We start from the raw sequence: 24,581 nt of genomic DNA, 5'->3' as shown, positions 1-24,581 counted from the left end.
CCTATTGAACACCTCTGGGATGAACTAGAAAGGCGACTGCACACCAGACCCCAACGACCCACATCACTAACTATGCTTGCTACAGCGTTGCAGGAAGAATGGTCGGCCATTCCCCCGGCGACATTCCAACACCTGGTAGACAGTCTCCCCCGCAGAGTTAGAGCTGTAATAAATGCCAAGGGTGGGCCCACCCTGTATTAATGTCCACTACTGGGCAGTAAATCTGAGGGACACTTAGAGGACAGTTTCGCGTAGGTGTCCGGATACTTTTGATCAGGCAGTGTACTTTCTCAAACAGTAAAATATCCATGTACAAGACACACCCCCTCCATACCGTGTCTTGGTAAGAGAATGCACGTATAATGAATATAACCTCCACATAAAGAGTAACTGTTTATCTGTATATTCAAACACTTGGATCTCATATTTTATCGTATGTACAAAGCAGTATTTACCTTATTAGGGTTTGTGATCCGAAGAACTTGCGTTACCTGGTCAGCAGGTGCTAACACAGTACTTGACGGAGACAACATCTGCAACTGGAATGTCTGAAACAAATATTTGTTGCATGCAAAATTCTACAAAACATTCAATAACACAGCATCCATTTAATCTCACAGCAAGAATTAGCATCTGGCAAACTTTCTTGCACTATGGGAGATAATGCCCAGTGCTCATAACTACCACTCGACAAAACAAATCTAAAACCCTCTACAGGGGTCAGAGTGCTGCATTCATTTTCACAGCTTGAAGAATCTTTCCCGCACCCTCCTCCAGTAAGGAAATACCAGTAGTGCTTGGGTAAGCTGAGTTCCCAAGATGTGCTCACAATGGATTATTTTACTATACACTCCAAAATTACCTTGCTGACTGTTACAAAGTATTGCTTCTTTTCCCACTGTAAAGAACAGTTATTTCAATAACACTGTATTTCATACAAGTCACTCAATTGCATTAATTCTGAAACAGTGTGACTAGAAATGACAGCAAGCAGAAGAGAAAAAATGAGGCTTGGTAGAGCGGAAAGAAATTATATACAAGGGCAGGGAAAGAATTAGAATCCAAACTCACAATTCACATATTTTCTGGGGTTTCAGATACACTGGCTGCACTGTTCACTATAACAACAAAAAAGGAAGTATACAAAACTAAGGTTGATTTGATACCAGCACAAATTATCCCGAGATATGGGTGGAGAAAGGCTGACTGACTAACAGCATGGCCCTACCTGCACTATAAATATTAAAAGATATAGTGAAGAACTATCTTCTGTGTGCAATTATATAATTTTCATGTGCTAAATTCGGAAAACAATGTCTTATGTTCAAGCAAATATCACAACTGGTGTAACATATTCCAATGCAAACTGAAGCTTCCTTGCATAGTGTAAACAACATTTAGTATCATCAGCTTACTTTAGGCACAGCAGCTTGAAACAGGAACTCGCTCATGGGATTAAGGGTTTCATTCGTGGCAGACATTGTAATAACTGTCATGTTGGGGTTTTCTGGCAGACGTTCCAGCAAGAACACTATCTTCAGACCATTCTTTTCATATGCTGTGATGCTTGGCAAATCTACAAACATTAAAACACAGATGCAATAAAATTACAAAGCTAAAAAGTTTGGAATGCACACACAGTATATTCTTGTGCATTCCCCAAAATCTAACTTTTCTGAATTATGCCGGTCAGGTCAAAGATGCTTGGGGCCAACAAACTTCGCAGGCTTACTAGACACCACCTGTCTGGCAGGCGATGACAGCATCATCGAGAAATGCCATTGGCATTCCTCATCCAGTCCAGTCAAATTATGCATAATCACAATGTTATTTTATAGCCTATGGAAAAAAATTACTAACGAACATTGCATCCTGGAGATCTTGCATACAAATAAAGCTGACATCAAAGCTCTTAACTTGTTTGAACTTACTCTTTGTAACAGGTTCATTGTTCAGAAGACCATCCACTAAGAAGTTAGAGCTTTGGTTTGTGTTGTGGAGAATGTTGTTGTTGTTCTGAACAGCTACTGGTACAGGAGCAGAACTATTCAGGTCCAATCCACCTGTAAATCAGCACAAAGTAATGGATTTGTTTGAGCACTAGTGTTAACATGAGTGATAGGAAAATAATGAAGAGATCTACTATTTTACTGAACACTGGTAAAAAAGTACTGACAATCATTTGTGGTAATCAGGGGTAGATATTAATGTTAACCATGTTAGCCTGGCCAACACCTTGTAAAATAAAAAGTCTTCCATCTTACTTTCCTAGATCAGTGGCACTCCACAGAATGGAACAACGAAACACAGCACAAATAATCACATTAAATGCACTGTCAGCAAGCTTGTCAACCAAGGTGGGGCTTATGCTCACAACACTAGACAGAAGTAAATGATCAGCTTCATACTCGAGGCATTTTACTACCAACAAAAGAGCCCTTGGTAGTCACAGGATAAGAGGCTGGGTGGGTCCAACAGATTATATGAACACTGTCACAAACAAAAAAATCCCCTATCCAGACAGTGACCTTCTAGACCGTGACCTTGTGTACTCTTGTAGAATATAGAGGCAGCATGTTCCTCCAAAATGTTTACAACAGCATATAAGACTACAGTGTCACAATCCACAAATCCACAATCTGAACTCTCACAACCTCAAAAACAAAAGGCCGCTCTGCAGGTAATCAAACTCTTGTCACTCACTTCACAATCAGAAACTTACTACCTGAGCTTAAATGAGTAGAATGATGCACACAAATCTCAGGTTTTGGATATCTTTCTTGTACAACACATTACAACTCTACTGTATTATAACTACACATAACTTCACAACCATGCAAGCATATTACTTAAAAACTGTCATTATTGGCTGAAAAATCTGAATTAACATTGAATCTTTATTTTATCAGTCGATAAAATAACACCAAAAGGAAAAGTTTGAAAGTTAAAACAAGAGAGCAAAGAAAAGTAAGCAAATGCATCATAGATAATCCACAACTTTAGTTTGCACCTTCCTACATATCCCTCCACCCCTTCCATTTGATTCTTGAAAGTCAGGAATGGTTTCATCTGGCTATGGACAGAACAGGGGCAGCATCTTGTAAACATAAATGAACTTTAAACCTGAGTAATTTCTTGACTACCTGAGCAAATATTAGCATCTCAAGAACAATTCTATTCCATGGAATTAATTTCACTACTTATATTTCAGTAAGCACAATGCTATTACAATGAGCATTCTGAAGATAGCTGTCTTCTGGGTTGCAATTCTATTATCCAAACACAATGATTGTAATTATTAAAGAATTAAAAATAACACATTTCTTATATTATATCAAAAACAAAAGCAAACTTCACTTATGTGAGTCCCAAGAAACAAATTGGAAAAACTTGGTAAGTAAAATATATTTATACCGTTCATAATGGCACACAAATATAGGAAAATAACTATACTCCACTTATAATTCTTTTACAAAGTACATTCTAATATCATTTAAAATGCAAACATTATACAGTATCTTCTCCACTCACCTAGAAGATCAAGAAGATCCTGATTGTCTGTGCTGGCAGGTTTACTGGGTTCTTTCTGATGCGTGACATCATTTTCAACACTGTCTGCACCTCCCAAAAGAACCAACAGGGCATTCTAGGGAGAAGACATGCAGAAATTCTTATCTTATTTTTTCCAATTTTAAGACAAAAATAAGTACTGAAAAATTTCAATCTTGCATTTCCTTATTCAACACTCAGCTTTTGTTGTTGTTGTTGTTTTTTTGAGGGGGGGAGGGAGAAATACAATTTTCATCTAGTCATATCCAACATCAATGAACAGCTAAAACCAATTGCCAGAATATAACACATTTCTTCTTTACTGACTTCAGAAACTCATTAAACAGGATTATACTTACACCATATACAAAATCTATCGCACAGAATTCATTCTATTCAAACCATTCTACTCCATACTGCATCAAAGCCTCATGACACCAAATAACCTTATTGTAAAGCAATCTATAGGGAATTGTACAGAAAATGTTGCATACCTAAAGTAATTACTGTGAAATTTTTATATTCCAACCCCATAGCGTGGGAAACTGTAAACTTGGATGTAAATGCTCACCGAGTCATGTGCTTCTGATTCACCGAATCCCTTTCTGCCATCTATAAGAAGGTTGCCCTCATCTCCTGTTGCATCTAGATCTTCTGATGTCTCACCATTTGTCACAGCAGCAGGGTTATTTGCACCAGTGGGTCGTGCAGTCTCCAATGGCGGCATCCGCTCCAATAATGCTGGTCGTAGATGCTCATACTTGCGGAAAAGTTGGGAGAACTCCACCCCACGCTGCTGAAGCTCAATATGCAGATGGCTACCAAATGTGTCAATGATTTGACATATTTTACTGAAATAAATCACACAAAATGGTCACATCAACAGTAAGATGTTCTCATTATGCACTAAATCTTTTAAACCAGATAAATCATTTATGCAAGAAAGCGTCAAGACCAATATACTCTCGCTTGAAGAAAAACTGAAAAATCATAAATGGGTTTACACTTTGGTTTTCTTGGTAGATCTCACAGAAAGTCTGTATAATCTCAATTTGAAACTTCAAGGCAAAAACCAAAATAATGACCAGCTTATGTGCCAGATTGATTCTTTCAAAAGAAAACTTTATATTTTTAAAGACAACATGGAGAAAAATGATCCTACCCACTTTGCGGATTACACTGGGGAAGTTGATATTCCGTCACTGGCAAAAGAACATTCTGCTCAGTACTCTCTCTTAAGCCATTAACTCTAAAGTATAAGATGTACGTTCTACTGGCACAAATTGTTATTGTATTAGATACAAGCTGTTGAAGTAGGGGAGTTCAAATAATTTGTGTTTTCCAGGTAAAAATTGTGAGAGATACAAGCTGTTGCAAGAGCAAATTTAAAATAATATACAACTCTACAGTAGTTTGTGCACATTTAAATAACATTTATATTTCAGCATATGCAATGGTAATCTGTCATTTCTTAATAAGTATTATTAAAGACAACAACGATCCAAAAATAATGACAGTTTCTTGGCCCTTGGGTCCAACAGGAAAACTATTCTGGCCTGAGCGAGGAAAAAAGTTGGACCACCCTGTGTTCATTCCATCATCAGGGTGATGCATCATCATCCTGATGACAGAGACAGCACCTCTGAAATATCAGTAAATTTTTACCAGACTATGGTGTAATATCCCAATATCTACATACTCATTGTGTGCAAACCTGAAATCTAACCAGTTACATGCACGTGCGTGCACACACACAATTTGAATGCTGGAACAAAATAAAAAGGGAACTTACCCATTGCCTGCATGGAACCGTGTGCTGAGTTTTGTAAGTGATAAGAGTGCATACTGCTTGGTAATGATTGTATTCTGTGTAGACCATAATAATCTCTGGTACACTGCTATCACATCATCCTCTGTTATCTGTATACATGAAATAACAGAACACAAAAACAAATCTCTTTAAACAACAAATTTCAAGAGGACTGAAGCCTTACTAACACGGCTCCATTGCCTTCATGAGCAACAGACAAGCATTCAGCAGATCACAAAATTCTATGCAAAGAAGTCTTCTTAGGCAATCAGTCAAGTCAATACGTAATGAATTTCTAATGTTTCAGAGACTGTCTCTGGCTCCATCATCATGTCAATCCCTGATACCATTAACCCTTACCTTCGATTATATAACGTATATCGACTAATAGTAAATCAGTAACTGGCATGGGTATGAAGGCTTTTGTTAACATGATACTGGAGTGTTTGAATATCAGGCCATAACAAAAAGATTGAAGCAACATATAACTTGCTGTATGTATTTATTCAACACTGTGTGAATGATCTGTCACTTTGTTTTACAATGCTAAGAACTATCAATAGTGATGACTTATCTCTGTACGATGCAGGTCACCTGTAAGCAGTTGTTTGCAAACAATTTCTCCTGACAGTAAGTATTATTGTGGCAGAAATACAGGGCAAATAGAAATTTTATATAATTGGTAAACTAAGCCAACATATGGTGAACCCTGACAATAAGGCATCATTAAAATTATTTGAAAGTCATTATAGCACATGAAGATTTGTAGAATTCTACTAGGATGTAATGCATGTGATTGCTATAAACGTGCCTAAAAACACACCATGCCCATGTAGCTGCTACCCATTTGTGAAACAAATGATCCCTTCACTTTTTGATACTCACCCTGATGGCATTGTCTTCACTGGCCGAAGGTCCATACAGAAGCAGATCCCCATATTCTCCAATGCACCAAGTGGCAACTTGTGTCAGTGGTTGCCGGTCCATTGTGTCTTGCTCGAGCGCATGCCACAGTTGCTCTACAATGTAGCCCTGCTGTGATGTTGACTCTGAGACCAACTGGATTGTGCATGACACCACATCGTCCCTGACATAGTTACCAGCCTGTACACCGCACAAATAATTAAATTACCTGTTCTGGGGTAACTGTACTCAATAACAGTCATATTCAGATTTTGCCAGTCATATGGATGTAAATATTAAATTTGGAGCATACATTTATGACAGTGCTCTCCGTATACATGGAGCTAGCTAGTAATGATTGTGTCACTGCATTCATGTACTAATAATGCAACTTTTATTGATCAACAGCCACATATTTAAAGCTTCAGCGTCAACCTTCATCAATTTATAAAAGTTCAGAATTCAACTAACCATCTTCAAATGTAAATTATGAAAACAAAATATATACATACATCCATTCTTGAGACATCTTTACATTCAAAACCTTAAGTGGTACCTGCCAATTTTAGGTAGTTCTAAAAGTGAATCTGTAATTTGTTATCATTATCTAACCTCTGGACTCTCTTTCAATGTTGCTTTATTTGACTTCATAACTTGCAACAACATTTCAAAAATCTTTAAATGGTGACAGCCCCAGAAGACCATTTATCATTTCTACAACTTACTGCCACAAGCACTTTGAGTAATGTGTCTAAATGCCAGCGCTTATTTGGAGAAAAGCGCTCTGCTGATAGAACGATGCTGGATGAGCACTGGGCTTTGAACTCAGGGTCAGCTTTCTCCAGAAACACTAGCAATTCCTTCATCATTGTCCGGATGTTGTTGGAGTTAACAAGTGCAAAACTTAGCTCGAGAGCTCTCCGTCTAATGGACACATCAGGGTCCTGTAAACAGCAAATCAATGATGCAATTCTACAGTTCCATTATAAATTTACGCAGAGTGGAATCTCTATTTCACTGTTCTCAAATTATGGTTTTCCTTAATTTAGTGTTCAATTACTATGGCATGAACTCCATTCCCACAGTATTAACATTCCTTCACTTACGCAAAGATCTGAGGTTTTCAAATTGATGTTATTATAGATCTAGGATTTGCAACAAAAAGTATTTTTGCTATCTGCCTATGTTCAGAGGAAAATAATGCCTCTATCATCAGGAAAGAACATCCCTCTGAAAAGCTGGCACAGAGCCAAAATATTACATGGTGGAACCATCCAGATCATCTATCCTTCATTTAATTTTCACTTTAGTGTTAAATCCACTGTCTCACACAAAAAAGATCAGATAGAATGTTACTCTATTTCTGTAGCCTAAACCTCAGCCAATATTTAATTTTAACTGCATCATTTATCTGAAGTTCAAATAATCTGCATATCTGTACATTAAACCAACAATTTAGTCAGTCAAAGACTCTGCCTGCAGCTACAAATTTTAAAATAATTTCTATTTAATAACTCTAGCATCTTAACAAAACTTTCTTAAAAATCCTACAAGAGTATTTATATTTAACTCAACACATCCATGACTAGGATATGAAAGTCATTTAAAGAGGATACCTTGAGGCACTCCAGAATGGTACTTCTATGCCGCTGTACAGCACTAGTGTCAATGTATACAGTCTTCAGAAGTGTATTCAAAGCTACATAACGAATGTTCTTATCATTATTTAGTAGAAACCTTCCCAGAATATTTACTGCAAGAACCTGAAATAAAAGAAGGCATTAAGATATATTATATTCCAACATAAATGACACGATATGACATAATAACCTTATGATAAAAGATTATAAGTTTTTAAATTACTTTTTTAAAAATAAAAACCATTTTTTGATAAAACAGATAAAGTATGATTTGAATTTTTACAAAAAGGAGCTTTCATAGGGGACTTACTTGATGTTAGAAAATTAAAGTGTAGAATCAGAATACAAAATCACAACAAAATTCACTAGTTTTGGAGATGAAACATGCAGTTGGGTCCTGAACAGATAACTTGCACACAATACAATCATTTTATAGACTCTACATGTAAGTAATCCACAAAAATACATATATTTGCCTTATCATACAGATATACTTTCCATGAATAGATCTTGGTAAAAAGGTATTAGGACTGTTGCTAAAATGCCATACTCTTATTATCATAAATATAAATTATGCATACAAATTTATGTGTGAAAATACTTATCCACATGATAAGAAGCATCAATATGACTCTGGGAAATTTTCAGGTTATATTTTATAAAAACAATATAGACATCAGCTTGTCAGGTCATACTAGGACTACTTGTTTCATACAACAAATACCAAGGCCTTTTTAGTAGCTCATCTCAGCAATAAATTACATAAAATATCCCTGAGTTGAGAAATCTTGACAAAGTATCCTTTCCCACCTACAGGCCTGAATTTTAAATGTACATTGGATATAGAAAGGGCAGCCCTTCAGAAAGCCAATATCATAATAGAGGCATAAGTTCACTATGTAACCAGCCTAACATCTGAAGTGTACCTCACATGTGCGCACACACACAGACACATGACATGGTCTACATCCTACGGAATGTAAATAAATTGTTATATTCTAATCCAACCACAGTCATCCAAGCTTGGGATATCCCAAGTCACAAAACTATGTGCAAGAATTTCTAAATATTAATGTAAAAATATTAACCTGAAGCAACTTTTTTAACATAACTTACCCTCAAACCACTCTCAGATTTAATATCCATAATGGACAGAACTGTCTCATAGAGGATTGTGTTACCAACATTCTTGCTAGTTTCAGTGTTTGTTGCCACTTGAGCAAGAATGTCATTCATTGCTTCCGAGGCTTCTGCATCATTCTTCCCCAATATCCTCAGAAGACGCAGAATCTTAACCTGGACATCACAAAAGCCTTCAATGAACAAAGTAACCACCTTTACACAGAAGAGTCCTAGCTAATAGTCACTCATCTAGTCAAGAAATTCTGTATAACCCAAAGGTCCAATACCATATTCACAATAGATCTGACTCCTATCAGTCAGACAAATGCAATCTACATTGAAACACCCTTTTTTTTTTTTTTTTTTTTTAATATCTTAATATTATACTTCCATCTAAACCTTGGTCTCCGATCCCTTCAGGTTTTCTGGCTAAAACTTAGTAAATATATTTTTCATCGTTCACATGCTTGTATATCTCATCGTCTTAATGTCTGATGAAGAATACAAATTATCAAGCTCCTTACTTTTCTCCATAATCCTGTTATTGCCCCTTATTAGATACATATATTCTGAATTATTTGTAAACAAGAACAAATTTATAAAGATTCATCTTGTATGCCCATATGGTTCATACCTTGTCAAATATTTAAATATTTCCAAAAATATATTTTTCTCATAATGTGTGATTGGCTCCCTTGTTGCATAGTGTTTTTGTAAAACAGGTACTATTCATTAGTGCCAATAATACAATAACTGGGCTAACTCATATCACCCGAAGCCACTGTTTATGATATTTCAAAGTTACCTGAAGTTAACATAACTGTGAACAAACCAAAGATGTTCTGAACACGTGTAATAATGAAAAGATGTAAGTTGATAAAGAGTGCATAAGATGATGAACATGATGAGCCACATTTAACAATGACCAGACTAGAAAAAAATGGGAATCAAAGAACACAGACGAAGTTTACGTATACATCAGGTATAAAATAAATTCAACCACAAGTTAAACTCATACTAAGTTATATCTCAGTACTGGCGTATCTTTCATGTTATATTTTATAGTTACATCACTAAAACTATGATACTTAGATTAAACCTGCAGCACTTACTCGGTGCCAGATATGATGACTCAATTTCCATAGCTTCTGTAATTACAAGCAGTTCCACATAAACGTGAGACTGACATGAACAAGTTTACTTCTGTATCTGAGTTTGATCACTTACTAATGACTTATCCAAACTATAAAATGTAACTGAAGTCAGATAGTAAGCTGAGACACAACAAAAACTGTCTTTCAGAACACATAATTTCTTCATTGTAATTCCTTCAACATACGTAGATTATTTGCTATTCATTTCTCTACCTACATGGTAATACTACGTACTGCTAGTGTAATGCTAGAAATGGTTGGGCAAGGAGTAAAGTGAGAAGCAGTTGCTGGAAGTGAAAGTAGTAAGGAATGAGACATTCTAAGCAACATACAGCAGAGTCCTGCTTATCTGACCTTCAGTTATCAGACATCCCATTTTACCAGACATGTTGTATTGAAATATTCCATTTTATCAGCAGTCAGCTCAGCATGAAGGAGAATGAATCATACTACCCCACCACACACCTACATTTTATGTATTCAGTTGCTACAGACATATTACTGTTCAAGTGCTGACATGATCTTGCGGTAAATAAAAGGAAGGAGGTTCAGAAGCAAATACCCACAACTAATATTTTAAAAAAATAAACTCCTTTATTTAAAAATTTAGATTATGTTGAATACTATTTGTATTTGTGAGATTTTTTTTATTTGATGCCATACTGTATTTCCTTTGTAATTTAATAATATCATACAAAGAGTTGATATTTACTTATCTTCATATTTTCTGTTAGTCTTCCATATTATCCAATATTTTTGACTGTTCAACAGCCCTTCAGTCCCATTAATGTTACACAACCAGGACTCTACTGTACTCCAATCACATTTAAATTTTTCATCTACTTAAAAAAATAATATTTCACACAAACTTCACTTACTTGAAGAAAGGGATCACTAACACCGGAGACATCATGTTCCGGAGAATATCCTGCTAGTATTAGATTTTTTAGAATACGAACCAAGTTCGGCACAATCTGTAACAATCAATCAGTTTCAAAGAACACTATACAAAAATTGTATGACTAAAAATATTTAACTGCAAAGCCCATTCACAAAAACAAAACCTTATTCAGAGCTGAGAAACCTGTTCAGAAAGAGAGGCCAGCATATGCAGGTCATACAATTATACAAGAGTCAAGGATTTCTTACAAAAGGGATATTAACTTTTATCAGCCCAACATACCGTGATAGAGAATGTAAACTATAACATTTAAAGGCTGTACTTATGTGTTGTGTGCTGGAATGTTGAACTGCACTTTTATTAATGAGATTATTCAATATAATTAGGCCATGAACCTCTATAATAGAGCTGTAATAAGCCTGGTATGACAAGGACTAACACAAACACTTTCCCACCTATGTCACTGATATGCTGAACACACTCCACCATCAGACACCAACATATAACATACAAACGCATTCTTTTCCTTCAAATAAGCATATGACATGGCTGGCTGCAGAAATTCTTAATGTTCGATGAAAGTGCAAAGGCCTAATACTTAGAAAATCAAATCAGAAACTTATGAATGATGAATGATAACATACTAGTACAGGCATAAACATTTCTTCTACAAAAGCATAACATTAAACCATTAGAGGATTTATATAAGAAATGAGAAGGAACAGACAGGATATTCGGTAGCTACTCCAAGGCTTGGGCTCTCCACTGTGTGCTGTCACTGCATCAGTTGCTATCAGTCAGCAGGACATTTCATTATATTTTGTTCATTTTCACATGGCAAATATTTGCTTAACAAATGACTTTCAAGAAAGCATCCTTTTTGAAAAATTAGGAGTCAGTCTGTATGGTAGACACTATGCAGAAACAATTACCCCTACATCCACTAAACTATAATCAGAGGATTTAAATGTTAGCCAGGGAAAACAAACTTACATACATTCACAAACACATGGACACGTGCATAAATTATTCCATTCATATTTAAATAACTTTAATTGAAGAGTAATACTAAATTTCTTATGATTCACTTAACTTTATGAAGACTTCATTGTTATCACAACCAGCTAAATGTTATAACACAACAGACAGACCTCAATAACGTGAATAACAAAAGGCATAACTCAGTATAAATTATGAACATTTTTCCACTTTGCAGACATGCACAAGTGTCAAGAAAATCAACAGTCCAATATGTTTTACATATATGTGAAATTAAGAGAAAACAAAAATACATTTGGAGAGGTAATCTAACCCTTTGCCATACCATTTAAATTCACTGTATCTAAACAATTACAGTTAACAGATCAGTTAATCTGAATTACCTTACATACTACCTTTTAACACTCTACTTTGTGAGGCATGGTAAAAAATTACAACTCAAACATACAGACAGGGGAACAGAGAACTTGTCAGAATAAGAATCCAAATAATACACAGATAAAACACCTTGAAATGTTCACACAAGATGAAGAGGTGAAAGCTTCAATCTGCATCCAGATAGAGCTGGGGAGTGACTCTATAAGAAATTCTATATTTTATGCAACACATAAGAAAAATATTGCCCATAAAACCTCAGTCTAACCAGCAGTAATAAACAAATCTTTTTAACAACAGCTGATACCTGTCATGCTTGTACTTAAACAGTTATAATCACTACCATGGCAACACAGTTAAGGGATTCTTGGTCCTATGGTTTGCATTATAGACCATAAAACCATAGCTATTATGTCTAGCAACCATCATGACTCCCCCACCAGTATGTAGTTCTTTGATGGTCATTAATGCCACACGTGGAAGTTTCTTAGTTTTTGTACTGAAAGTGGCATAAATACTATCGTGAATAGCAAGTACATAGGGATATGACAGGGGCACTCTCACTGCCTACTTCAGAATTCTGTCCCTGGAAAGACTTATGAAAATCATAAAAACCTCAGTCAGGTTAGCTCCTGGGTTCAAGTTACAATGAAGGTCAGTTTCCATAGGTCAGAAACTAAACATGATAAAAGAACAGCACCAAGAACCAAAGTTGTTTGTTTCAGTGTAGAGATTACAGGAACAAAGCCACAACCCTGAAATATGTCTTGTGTTCAGGTCCCAGTAAAGATGGTTATGCACTTTCTAGTGCAAGGTATAGCTACTGTCATTTATTACACTACCAACTGTATATGGAAAAGTCAAATTGAGCCCAGGAGACTCAGTCTGAAGCACACACTCCAGGATATTTCATTCAAATTAATTATTAATATGGTAATATTACTTTCAAGTATTTGGTAAATCTATAAAAAAAAAACATGGTAAATCAGTGTGAATAACTGACACCTAGCTATTTTGAACATAATTCCCCTCTGACCAATGGTCACTTCAAAGTAGTCCTATCTGCCTTCCAGGTTAAAATAATTTCTTGCCTGTTTTATGATAAGACTGCTGGATACCATATTAACATACAGCTGAGTGGTCATTATGCATGCTTTTTATCTGGGAGGTCCTGCGTTCAAATATTAAATGAGAGACCAGCTATCCTCATTAAAGTTTTTTATGGTTTCCCTCAGTCCCACTCAGCACCTTCAGATTAGGCAACAATTGCTTCCATCCATATCTTTTCCAATTCATTAATAATCATAGCATCTGACGCTATATAGTTTGAGCTAACAACATTCTTATATAAACTACAAATAAATAAAAAAAATTGCATTTAATATGTTATTTCAAGCGAAGAGGCCACACAGAGTTGAAGGATCAGAGGTTATAGTTCCAACCACAGCAATTTCTGTTGATTTTTTCAACCAACGAAGCAAGCGTCACCAACAAGGATCACAATTTGTCTTTGGTATTCTTTGACGTTTTCTGTACTTAGAACTCTGTCCTGGTTTCCCCATATTTTTAATATAATATAGTTGTAAGGTCCTTCCCATAACATGCAATTTTTCACTGCCAACCTTTAAATAAGGAGCATGCAAAATTCAATATCCTTCATGCAACCCAGATGATTTATGTAAGTACACATGAAATCCTACATTGTGATTTCTACAACAAAAACTGTCAACAAATTGGCTCAACTACATAAGATGTGTATAGTGTAACTAATTTTCATAAACGTGTGAACTTCCACATCTTATACATGCTATAAATATAAATGCAAAGTATTTACATTCTTGGTGTAGTGAAAGCAGTAATTATATAAAGGGCATTTAAAATCCATAGCAATGGTGCTCAACCTTTCACCCCACAGATCATCATCATAAAAACCATTTAGTTCAGTGGCCAAAAATTCAGCACCAATGACACATATCAGTAGAGAAATGCAGTTTGCTAACTGTACTGCACTATTGTTTTAGAACAAGCAGCACATGCAACAGCTAAACAGTTTCAAATGTGAAGGCTCTAAGCACCAAGAATTGAAAAACACAATCAGTTTCTTTTTACCTCACGGTGACCGGAATCCTAAACATGGACACAAACAGAAAAAGCCATATATTAGAATTAATTTAATTGAATGGTGACTGGATTACTAAACACACACACACAATGAAAACCACATAATAGAATTCACCGAACACTTTGTGGTCCTGTGATTGTCATTTAGGTTAGTATATCAAATTCTTTTTGGCAATGATCTACAAAGGTTTGAAACATATTAAAACAAGGTACCTTATGAATAACACAGTTCAGATCTAAAAGAATCTGACTACACATGTACAGTTATTAATCAGTCTTTTAACATCATACCAGAGACAAAACTTCAATGTGTATATACTTCAGACATAACATTCCTAACTTTTATAAACCTTAGAATTTTAACTCACTACTTCAAATTAACAAACTCAGAGCTGTTTAAATCACATTATTTGGCATCATTCATTCCTAGTATTATATATTTCAGTTGTATCATACAAGAACCTGTATTACATTTGATCATTTTTCCAAGACATTTTCACTTTATGTGAGTCATATATCATACCCCACAAAATTTATGACACATGCAGGTTGGCGGTGAAAATTACAATTTCATTCCAAATCAGTCCCCTGGATTCTACAGTTAACTACAGATCCTCTATTCTATTGGTACTATTAGCCTAGTAGAAATGCCAAATGCAGGATAAGATAAGCCCATTAGCTGAAGCCCAATAAACAAAAAACAGACCCAAACAGAATCAAAAGAGCACATACCACAAGTCCATTCAGACAAATCAAAATGACAAGAACTATAATGAAAAAATCCTTGTCAGAAGCATACTAAATTAACTACTGTGATTTCAAATAATCAATAAATAATGTATTCCCCATCTGTGAAAAATAATGGTTTTATAACATAAAAGACAAGCACTATAAAATCTATCATATCATGTGAAAATTATGCCACGTTTATAAATTGGAATATGAACAGCTTAAATCACCTAACCTCTATTTAAAATTTATTATGAATTCAAATTCATAAATGGAAAACTTGTAACTGCCATGTTACATACAACAGCAAATGTCTGGTAATTTAATTACATATTTACTTACTCTATTTGCTCAAATATAATGTATCTCACCTCAAAACTTATTTTCTTAGAATAATGGTTTTCCCATTTAGTTTTACCAAACACTGTAATCAAGTGTGGTTAGCACTCCAGAAAAGTTACAGCACCAATAACAAGGCTACACCCTATGTGATAAACTGCTCCGTATTTTCCGGCTGTTTCAAATGCAAACCCAAATGATATCCTTACATGCTTGACATTAATAGTATTTTCTATGTGATACAAAGGGCTTACCTTTTTGAAGTGACTTAATGTGTCAGGGCTGTTTTCACACATTTCTGTGATTAAGGTGACTCCAGTAATTAAAACACCTGCAAAGTAAACTACATGTAACAGCTAGTATTCTTTACAAATGACACCCATAAAAATACAATCTTTTAAGAGGTCTGACAGTTAAATAACAAGAAGATTACTGTCTTCTTGGATGCTGCACTGTGTAGCATTTACTGACATTACACAGGTGCTCACTGCCTTCATAATCAGGACCTTCTTGATGAAGCATTGCACAACATCCCAGAAAACAGTCATCTATAAAATAATGATCCAATAAAACATAAACTGCGATCACAAAAGAAATTAAATCCCAACAATTGTCAATGCAGTAGAATCATGTCACCATGCCCCCATGAAGTCATGTCTGTTCCTAGATAAAAATGTCAGACAGACCTCATACAAATTTTGCACAAAATAGGATATATAATAAACATTTGTAGTAAAACCTTGTTGCTGTGTCACCTTTGATCTGTTTCCAAAGAGGTTTCACTATTTATTCAATGTAACTACTGTGGAATTAAGGTGATATGTAATTTGGAACTCATCCCTAATTAAATTACAATATGTCAGCTGCAAACAAAGCTAAGCAATAGCTACAAACAGTAATGTGTAAAGGTGACTGTAAGAACAATAATCTTCACACATTACATCATAGGACAACATAAACCAACATCACACAATGTTGTATTACCTTTGGCATACAAGTTCTCTTTTCCCTTTTAATAGTAATTAAAAACATTTTTTTAAATGAAAGAAAAAACACCAGAGTAACTATCTAATCACATAAATCTGCATGACTCACCGTGATTTTTCTCTGACAGTAATGACCGTGTTGCTGGGAGAAAGATCTCCATTAATTCTGGAACTTTACAAATTATACGGAATGCACATAATGCAGCTTTCTTGCGAATATATGCATTTGGTGACTTCATTAGCCGTTCCACCTCAGAGGCCAGATCACGAGACATTTCAGGCGATGCAATGGCACCCAAGGTACACAATGCAAGACCAACCACAAACTGTGTTGAACTATTCAGATCACTGAAACAGTAACAGGTTTTGATGGGTTAACATGAATCAAACCAAAAATCTACCAAGCCCCATTACAGAGATTCTATTATTTGGTTCATAAACTATCTACAAATAATTGGTGCAAGAAATATAATTTTATGAAGTTACAGTAAACTGAAATACAAAATGGAATAACCCAGTGTGAAGTCAGAATTAAAATAATAAGAACTTACTTAATTTAAACTTCAAACTGACCTCAAATGAATAATTCATAAAGCACACAATATTAAATGCATAACATATTTAGGGATTAGGTGGACATTATTTTAAGTTGTTGCAATTCAAAAACAGATGACATTAACACTTTCATACATGTCATTCATTCACAATTTCCTACAATATTAAAAAGTTTGTCAGAGTTACTGATTTATTCTATATGTCACCCAAATATATAACTGAACCCTACAAAAATACAAAATTTCGAAAGATAAATTTTAATCGATTACAGTGGAAGTTTGAACTACTAAATATTCTTGAACTTTCTGTGAACATAGTTTGGTCAAAGACAAATTTAGGAAAACAGGGTAATCACTGTCCACTTAGCACACTGAGAAACTTAAATTCTATCTGAACAACAATTTCATGTACTTTATTACCAAGGACCTTTATTACAATTCATTAATAAAATTCAATTTTAGCCCATGAGATAATCTGAACTATAATTTTACATTTTACCTAAATGTTGATTTTCATGTCATCCTTCTAATAACATAAAACTGTGGCTTTCATATTCCAAGTACAAAATTATACTTTTATATTATACTGACTAGCCAGACACACTCCTTTTTACTTTACCAAAGTTTACATAAGTACCTTTTTTATAAAATAAATATGTAAATTTGTACTTTACATGATTTTTTTATACTCCTATGAAGGTAAAAAAATTTATGAAAGAACAATTAAAGTATTCATCATGGTGTATAAAAGCTGCAATACATCTATACCAGAGATTCTGATAAATACTAAGAATACTAAATACTGGGACCAAACACCTTGCACTCCTGTTTCATATCTGGGAGATTCCAGGTTAAAACCTCAGCCCAGATACTGACTATCCTGATTAATTCATTGTATTTTTTTACTCAAGGAAAATTCCAAGATAGTACACTGAATTATGTTGTGACTGCTTCCTACCACCTCCTTCCAAATTCATTATTCACTAACCATCCTGACTACAATCTGAGCTACTGACAGCATCATTCCATACAACCATAACTAAAATACAGCAAAATAAATGCTGAGCTACAAATCAATTAGTTTTTAAAAAAACAGCTATTTAACATTAAAATACCTCAGATGTATAATATATGTGAAATCAATAGTTAATTTATTCACTCAGCCATCAACAGTAACAACGAACTTTATAAAAATTATTACAGTATAAAATATTGGGTGTTTTGAAGTTCACTGCTTCACATCAAAACTGCCAGAATTTTTTCTCTTAACAGAATTACAATTTTAAACACAATCACAATAAATGTATACATCTTATATTTATTTGGCATCAGCTGTGTTAACTATGGCATTATATGACTCACTTCTTTAAGCAGTTCGTGATCAGTAGGTGAACATCCTGGCGTTCATCCAACAACAGCATGGCACCCAAGTATCCAATTCGTTTGTCAGTGAACCGTTGTGAAGCTATCAACTTCAGGCATTCTAGCTGACCAAAGTGTGCTGGATACCTGAATCACAATCATTTGTTACTAAATCAAATTATAAATGCAACAAACACACTCAGCCTGCACTCCCAAGAAAAGATATATCTATTCTATTTCCTTCCACACCCTCCCATTGCTCCAAATTACTACTTTAATGTTGCAGTGAACTAAAATATCTCTAGCGGGGAAAGGGTGATGTGGACCAATCCTGTTCACATTAATGTAACTGGAATCTACAAAACATCCTCAGTGAACAAGTAGCCACAATCTCATAAATAAAAATTTTTCTCACCCAAGCATATGTATGTACAGCAATTTGGCAATATTTCGACAGCGCCAGACACTATCTTCTTCACGAAATGTTGAACGGATATAAGCACATTCTTTGTTTATGACTGCACGTTCTTCTGCTGCCGTCCGGGCGGCCCGTATCTGTCTAATTAGATCCCTTAGCCGCATAGGAGTAGGCATCCTCACTGTACAAAAGATCACATAATCCACAGTTAACACCAAAATTATGTCATACTCTTACTGTCATCATCATCATCATTATTAAAAACTTTACTGAATTATCAACATCACCATCAATTACATGAAGAAAGAATGAAAATTTACATTGTTAGTATTCAATGACTTGAAAGGCATCAAACTGTATGCAAAATTAACATAATTTAAATCCATACAACTAAACCACACTGAACAATCATTTGTTAGTTATCAGCAAGAGAAATAACACCTCTGAACTATCTTCTGAATATATTTTTAACTACAATACTTACCCCTTTCCACAGCTTCATTAATAACTTGTTTAATTGCAGCCATGTTGAAGGCTGGGTTAAACCTGGAATCAGTTTGTATATTTCAAGAACAATTTTACACTTAGTAAGAAATACAGAGAACCACTATCATCATCATAATTTTACACAGCATTCAACAAGAACATAAATTGCTCAAAATAAATAATACCTTGTAACACAGCAGTTTCTTCCACCTAATTCTCCCTTATCATTTTACCAATCAACATAAAACATCAAAGTAACATATGCTTTCCTTCAACAAGACACCTTGAAACATGTCACATCTTACTGACAACATTAATGTGTCCCATTTTAAAAATTAGAACAAATGACACAGCATCCACCTGACAGGATCACAACCTGTAGAGATAGTCAAACTTCAGTGGCTTTTCTACTTTTGCCAGTACCACCTTCAATTGCATTATTCGGCACTGTCCGAGCTTAACATGAAGGTGGTAGGCCTCCGACTAAGGATTCCTTAAGCCCATCAAAGATAACCTGGCCATAAAACCATTAGGAGTCTACAGCATCCCTTGTGAGTATGGGATATTATACATTGAACAAAGTGGGCATTCTATTAAAATGGGTAAAATAATTAAATTGGAATATCCATTTCTATTATTTGGGTAAGTCAGCCAAAACAGAATACAGTATAAACCTGCATAATCACATGTAGCTACAGTACACCAGCATCCTGGCCAAAAAAATCTAGACACACAGACAACACCATTAAAACTACTGAAAGTTGGATCTAGCCCAACATGTAGAGAAAAAATAGTTTCACCCTGAGCAGATCATGCAAGTCTCTTATCTGTACAATGAAGGAACCAGGCCTTCCCTATACCTTAATTTATCATATTTGAGACCTATGGCACTAGTTCCTTTCTTTAGATCAGAAATTTCTTGCAAGTGCTTTCTCTCAGTTTTTAACAAATGCTACAAATGGGCCCAGATTCACTTTTACTCCACCAATCAACAACAGCTCCATAACCACTAGTCCCAAAAACCAAAACTTACTGCCTACTCCTCCGCCTTCCTCTTTGTTTCCCACCACACACTTCTCTTTGAAGTACACAATATATGTGCCAATTCAGGCACTACATGGCAATTGCCATGTTAGGAGGGAAAATCACTTCACTAATGTCTGGATGCTTCAATACCTGTGGTGAGATGAGCAACATCCACAATTTTTACCCTTCACCAAATATTATTGGGATGATAAAATAAAGGAGAATGGGATCAGAGAAGCATGGTCATAAAATATGAAGAGAATGGATTCATCTCGCTCAGGATAGGAAACAGTTGTGGACTAATTTGGATAAAATAATGAACCTAAGGTTCTATTAAATGTGCACAATTTACTGACCCGATATGCAACTAATATATTCTTGAAGATTCTATTTCATGGAGTGCAGATTATATGTCTTCTCCATATGTTTCCCAATACTGAACTATATAGAATTAGCTTACAGTACAACACCCATGTTCCATAACAGCATAATGACTGCACACAAATTATCCTTCCTAACTTGGATATGATTTATTTGTGATGGCTTGAACTGGTTAGGTTAGCTTAGCTTAGCTGCACCACATTTAACAGTTTTCCCAAACAAGATTCCTCAGCCAGTCTTCTGTATGTGATGCCTCAGTCTTGTAGGTGCTTATGAATGTTTTGGAAGAATGTATCACCTCCATAACCAGGGGGAGATGGAAGACTGATGTGACACATTCCTCCATAACATATGTAAATATCTATAAGACAACACATCACAACCCTGAAGAGCATCATTGAATTCTTGACATCAAGTCCATACTCAATCATTTTGATCTTATAATAGTATTTAAATGACTAAGAATCTTAACTAACTAGCAAACTCCATCATCAAACAGAAAAAAAAAAGATTTAATGCAGATATCTGTCTCCATCGTCAGCTCTATCAGTCTCTGAAACATAGGGATTCTATCAGTAATCACATGGCTGATGGCTCTAATAGATTCTGATGAAAAAAACCCAGGTAGTTTAAGTCATGATAATGGAGATTTGTTAACTGTTTAGGTTTCACAGTAAAGCACCACATGCAGAAACACACAATAGAGAAAAACTTTAGTTTACAGATGCATAAAATCAAAATATCCCCCTCTAATACATGAATTCAAATTCTAAAGAACAAAGAGAATTCCAGGAGCACCATTAACATTCAGAATCACAATACAATAAGCCCTGGTGTGATAAGGTAAATTTGCACAATTTCGGGCTACAAAAAGTCACATCTACAAGCAATTATTTAAATTTCACCTTAAAAATGTCCAGTTAGATACAAGTATGTACTACCAGCATATACAATGATTATTCTCTTTGCGCAACTACACCTGAAAAGATATGTGAAGTTGCAGACAACTGTAGGGTATAATGAAAAATCAGTTAGCATTAATAAACTACAAAGGTTATTCATAAATAATTGAGCTTCACCTGAAGTACAGACTGAGAGAGTGATAGCTACACAATCACATTTCAGTATACTCCCAACTGAGGGCAATGCACCACTGCCAATTTAACTCCCTAATAGCTGCAGCAAACCAGTTTTTTTGGATGTTAAACACAAACTTGTGTACTCCACTCTGCAAGTCATCCATGTTTGATTGTGGATATGAGGCCTGGCATTGTAATGCAGCACCAACACCTTCTGTACCCATTCACGTCTGTGCCACTGCTGGATTTTCCAGTGAAGATGTGTGTCACTGTGGGGCCACCAATTCCCTAACACCAATGCAATGACTCACACAGCAGAGTTCTCTAGTCAGTATGTACTATCACAAAACACTGGTTTGTTGCATCCATCAGGAAGTGGCCAGAATGATGGCAACATTGTCTTTCAGCCTGTGTTCCAGGCTTGTCCCAACATTTCTGAATGACCCTCATATTATATATAAAACTGATATTAAGATATATACGAATGATAACACTTGCATTATAACAAGAAAACTGTCTTACATTCCTCTACACAAATAAAACACGTGTATTAATTTCGTACAACTGGAAAATATATAATCATTACTTCAATATGCCAAACTACACTTTGGAGAACTATTACTTATTAATACCTGTTACCTGCTTCAGATAAATATATACTGATGTTTTGTAAATATTATATATTCTCATTCTGAAACACACTGCTCCAATAATGCAACATTTGTATAACAAGTGTTGTCTTCATAATGCTGTAATTTTCTTTTCAAGTTTTTCTTTTACAAAACTGAATACGGAATCACAAATTGTTGAAGATATTTTCTATGGCATTAATTTCAAACACTTCAATGAAAAAGATTCCAAATGTACATCAATAAATTTACATTAACACTTTAACCTCTTAATCTGTTACTCAGTAGAAACACAGTCTTAAAAAAGATTAATATCATTCTGCCACTAATCTACAGAAATGTCAACTTTGGTACAGGAAAAATACTTACAACACTGTGACTATCGTGCAAATTAACCCTCTGACAGAACTGAAGAGTCAAGAAGCCTTTCACTTGAAAAGTTCACAACTACTGCAAATTCCCTATTGTTTTCATTGAATAAAAAGTATGCAATAAATGTTTTTTTCAACAGTTCAATGCAAGACAAGTTTAAAACATAGGCAATTTATAAACAAAAACAGAGATGCTATATTTTTACCACATTAGGTGATAAATATAAACTTAGAAATTAATAACCATAAGTCAAATTTACACAACTAACAAACACATGGATTAGTTACTATTTAATTCTCAATTACATCTGGTAAATTCCATGCATGCCAGATATAAAAAATGAAATCCAATAGGGGAATTCAGTATGCGATAGAATATTTCAAGAGAGTTTGAAAAATGAAATGCGGAACAACCCCAAGGGTACCAACTATTTATATGTACCACCACCCTACAAATAAAGAATTATAACTGATATGTCAATATTTTATTACCCATGATCAGAGGGGTTCATGTTTCCTCTTCAATATGTGAACAAATGATGCAAGATTCAATCGGATTATGTGGTAAACAGCAGAAACCGGTGTGCGATTCCTGAATATAACATGAAAGGCTTAGGGTTAAGACACGGTCATGTTCCATGAATTAGTATGATGGAATATGGTTATGCAGACAACACAACTTAGGTAACACATGGGATGGTGTTATATATTCTACTAAGGAACACACCTACTTATAACTCATTAAACATGTTCCTTCTCCAATTAAAATATGCGTTACATTATCTGAAGTTTTAACAACATGCGCTTCATACTGTCAATAACATAACGTACATTAAGAAAGACATGAACACTGGGTCCTTATGAAAGAGATCTGAGTACTCTTTTTAACATTTCTTCACAGCCATGTCACATGAACCAAAAACTTGACACTTCAAAAAAGGAAAAAATCGAATATCAGTAAAACATGCCGTATGCAACAATACGATAATAATAAAATATGCTCCTACCTTAAACACCACTTCAAAAATTTTAAACATTAACAAGTATCTTAAAAAAAGAATCGAAATTCATTCCCAAAACCTCAGCTGGCGAACCCCAATCCTCACATATGCAATCCAAGATGGCTGCTACCTCCAGTGACGTTGCTACAGATTTAGATTTTGGACTTGGATGTCGTTAAATGATGCTGCAGTTTATACTTTTAAAACCTCCAGTTAATGATTATATAATTTACACAATCCACTTTAAGTAGCCTTGACAGGTGAGTACTACATTTTAAATGAAATGGTGTCACTGATTAATGTAGTGCCTGATCAAAGTGAAAGTTACACGAACTTACCTCACAGCTATACAAAATTTATATATTCGTGTAACGTGCTCTTTACCAAAATTTAACTTATTTCATTAAAACTTTCCTGCATTGCAATATAATTCTGAGCAAAGCATCATTTACAACTCTGACTCTCAATACTACTATAATATGAATTACATTTCAAGTTAGCAAAATTGCATTTTGGTAACTTGAAACTCACTTCTATTTACTTACCTCCTGTTCAGATCTGGAGGCAAAACACTGCTCTCAGGTTCATAATAGGGCCACATCACAATTACTACTAGTACTCACTTAACACACAGCTCTTCAAACAC

General features: G+C 34.9%; 1 protein-coding gene across 8 annotated transcripts in view; it reads right to left on the bottom strand.

Annotated features, from left to right (window-relative positions):
* Positions 1–24,581, bottom strand: part of AP-1gamma (adaptor protein complex 1, gamma subunit) — a 29,078-nt gene extending 4,497 nt beyond the window's left edge. For 2 of the 8 annotated variants that reach the window (XM_087346297.1, XM_087346298.1), the window contains exons 1-18: positions 24,481–24,581; positions 19,447–19,508; positions 18,960–19,143; positions 18,545–18,691; positions 16,738–16,976; positions 15,897–15,973; positions 14,563–14,580; positions 11,057–11,152; positions 9,019–9,198; positions 7,879–8,025; positions 6,988–7,206; positions 6,245–6,463; positions 5,342–5,469; positions 4,121–4,400; positions 3,532–3,646; positions 1,932–2,063; positions 1,416–1,576; positions 456–548 (exon numbers count right to left, since the gene is read on the bottom strand). In XM_087346297.1, coding sequence (XP_087202423.1) covers positions 456–548; positions 1,416–1,576; positions 1,932–2,063; positions 3,532–3,646; positions 4,121–4,400; positions 5,342–5,469; positions 6,245–6,463; positions 6,988–7,206; positions 7,879–8,025; positions 9,019–9,198; positions 11,057–11,152; positions 14,563–14,580; positions 15,897–15,973; positions 16,738–16,976; positions 18,545–18,691; positions 18,960–19,143; positions 19,447–19,508; positions 24,481–24,536 — 2,553 coding nt within the window. In that variant the 5' untranslated portion in view covers positions 24,537–24,581. Of the gene's footprint in view, positions 1–455; positions 549–1,415; positions 1,577–1,931; positions 2,064–3,531; positions 3,647–4,120; positions 4,401–5,341; positions 5,470–6,244; positions 6,464–6,987; positions 7,207–7,878; positions 8,026–9,018; positions 9,199–11,056; positions 11,153–14,562; positions 14,581–15,896; positions 15,974–16,737; positions 16,977–18,544; positions 18,692–18,959; positions 19,144–19,446; positions 19,509–23,426; positions 23,527–23,765; positions 23,787–23,941; positions 24,121–24,480 lie in introns of those variants that run through there. The other 6 variants (XM_087346300.1, XM_022079115.2, XM_087346301.1 and 3 more) reach the window with 6 other exon arrangements.

Source organism: Zootermopsis nevadensis, unplaced genomic scaffold (assembly GCF_977971745.1).
Source record: "Zootermopsis nevadensis isolate Lab colony 2312 unplaced genomic scaffold, Znev_1.0 Znev_ptg000010l, whole genome shotgun sequence".
Classification (NCBI taxonomy): Eukaryota; Metazoa; Arthropoda; class Insecta; order Blattodea; family Termopsidae; genus Zootermopsis; species Zootermopsis nevadensis.
The sequence above is the reverse complement of the archived record's forward strand: the minus strand, read 5'-3'. Positions and strand labels throughout refer to the sequence as shown.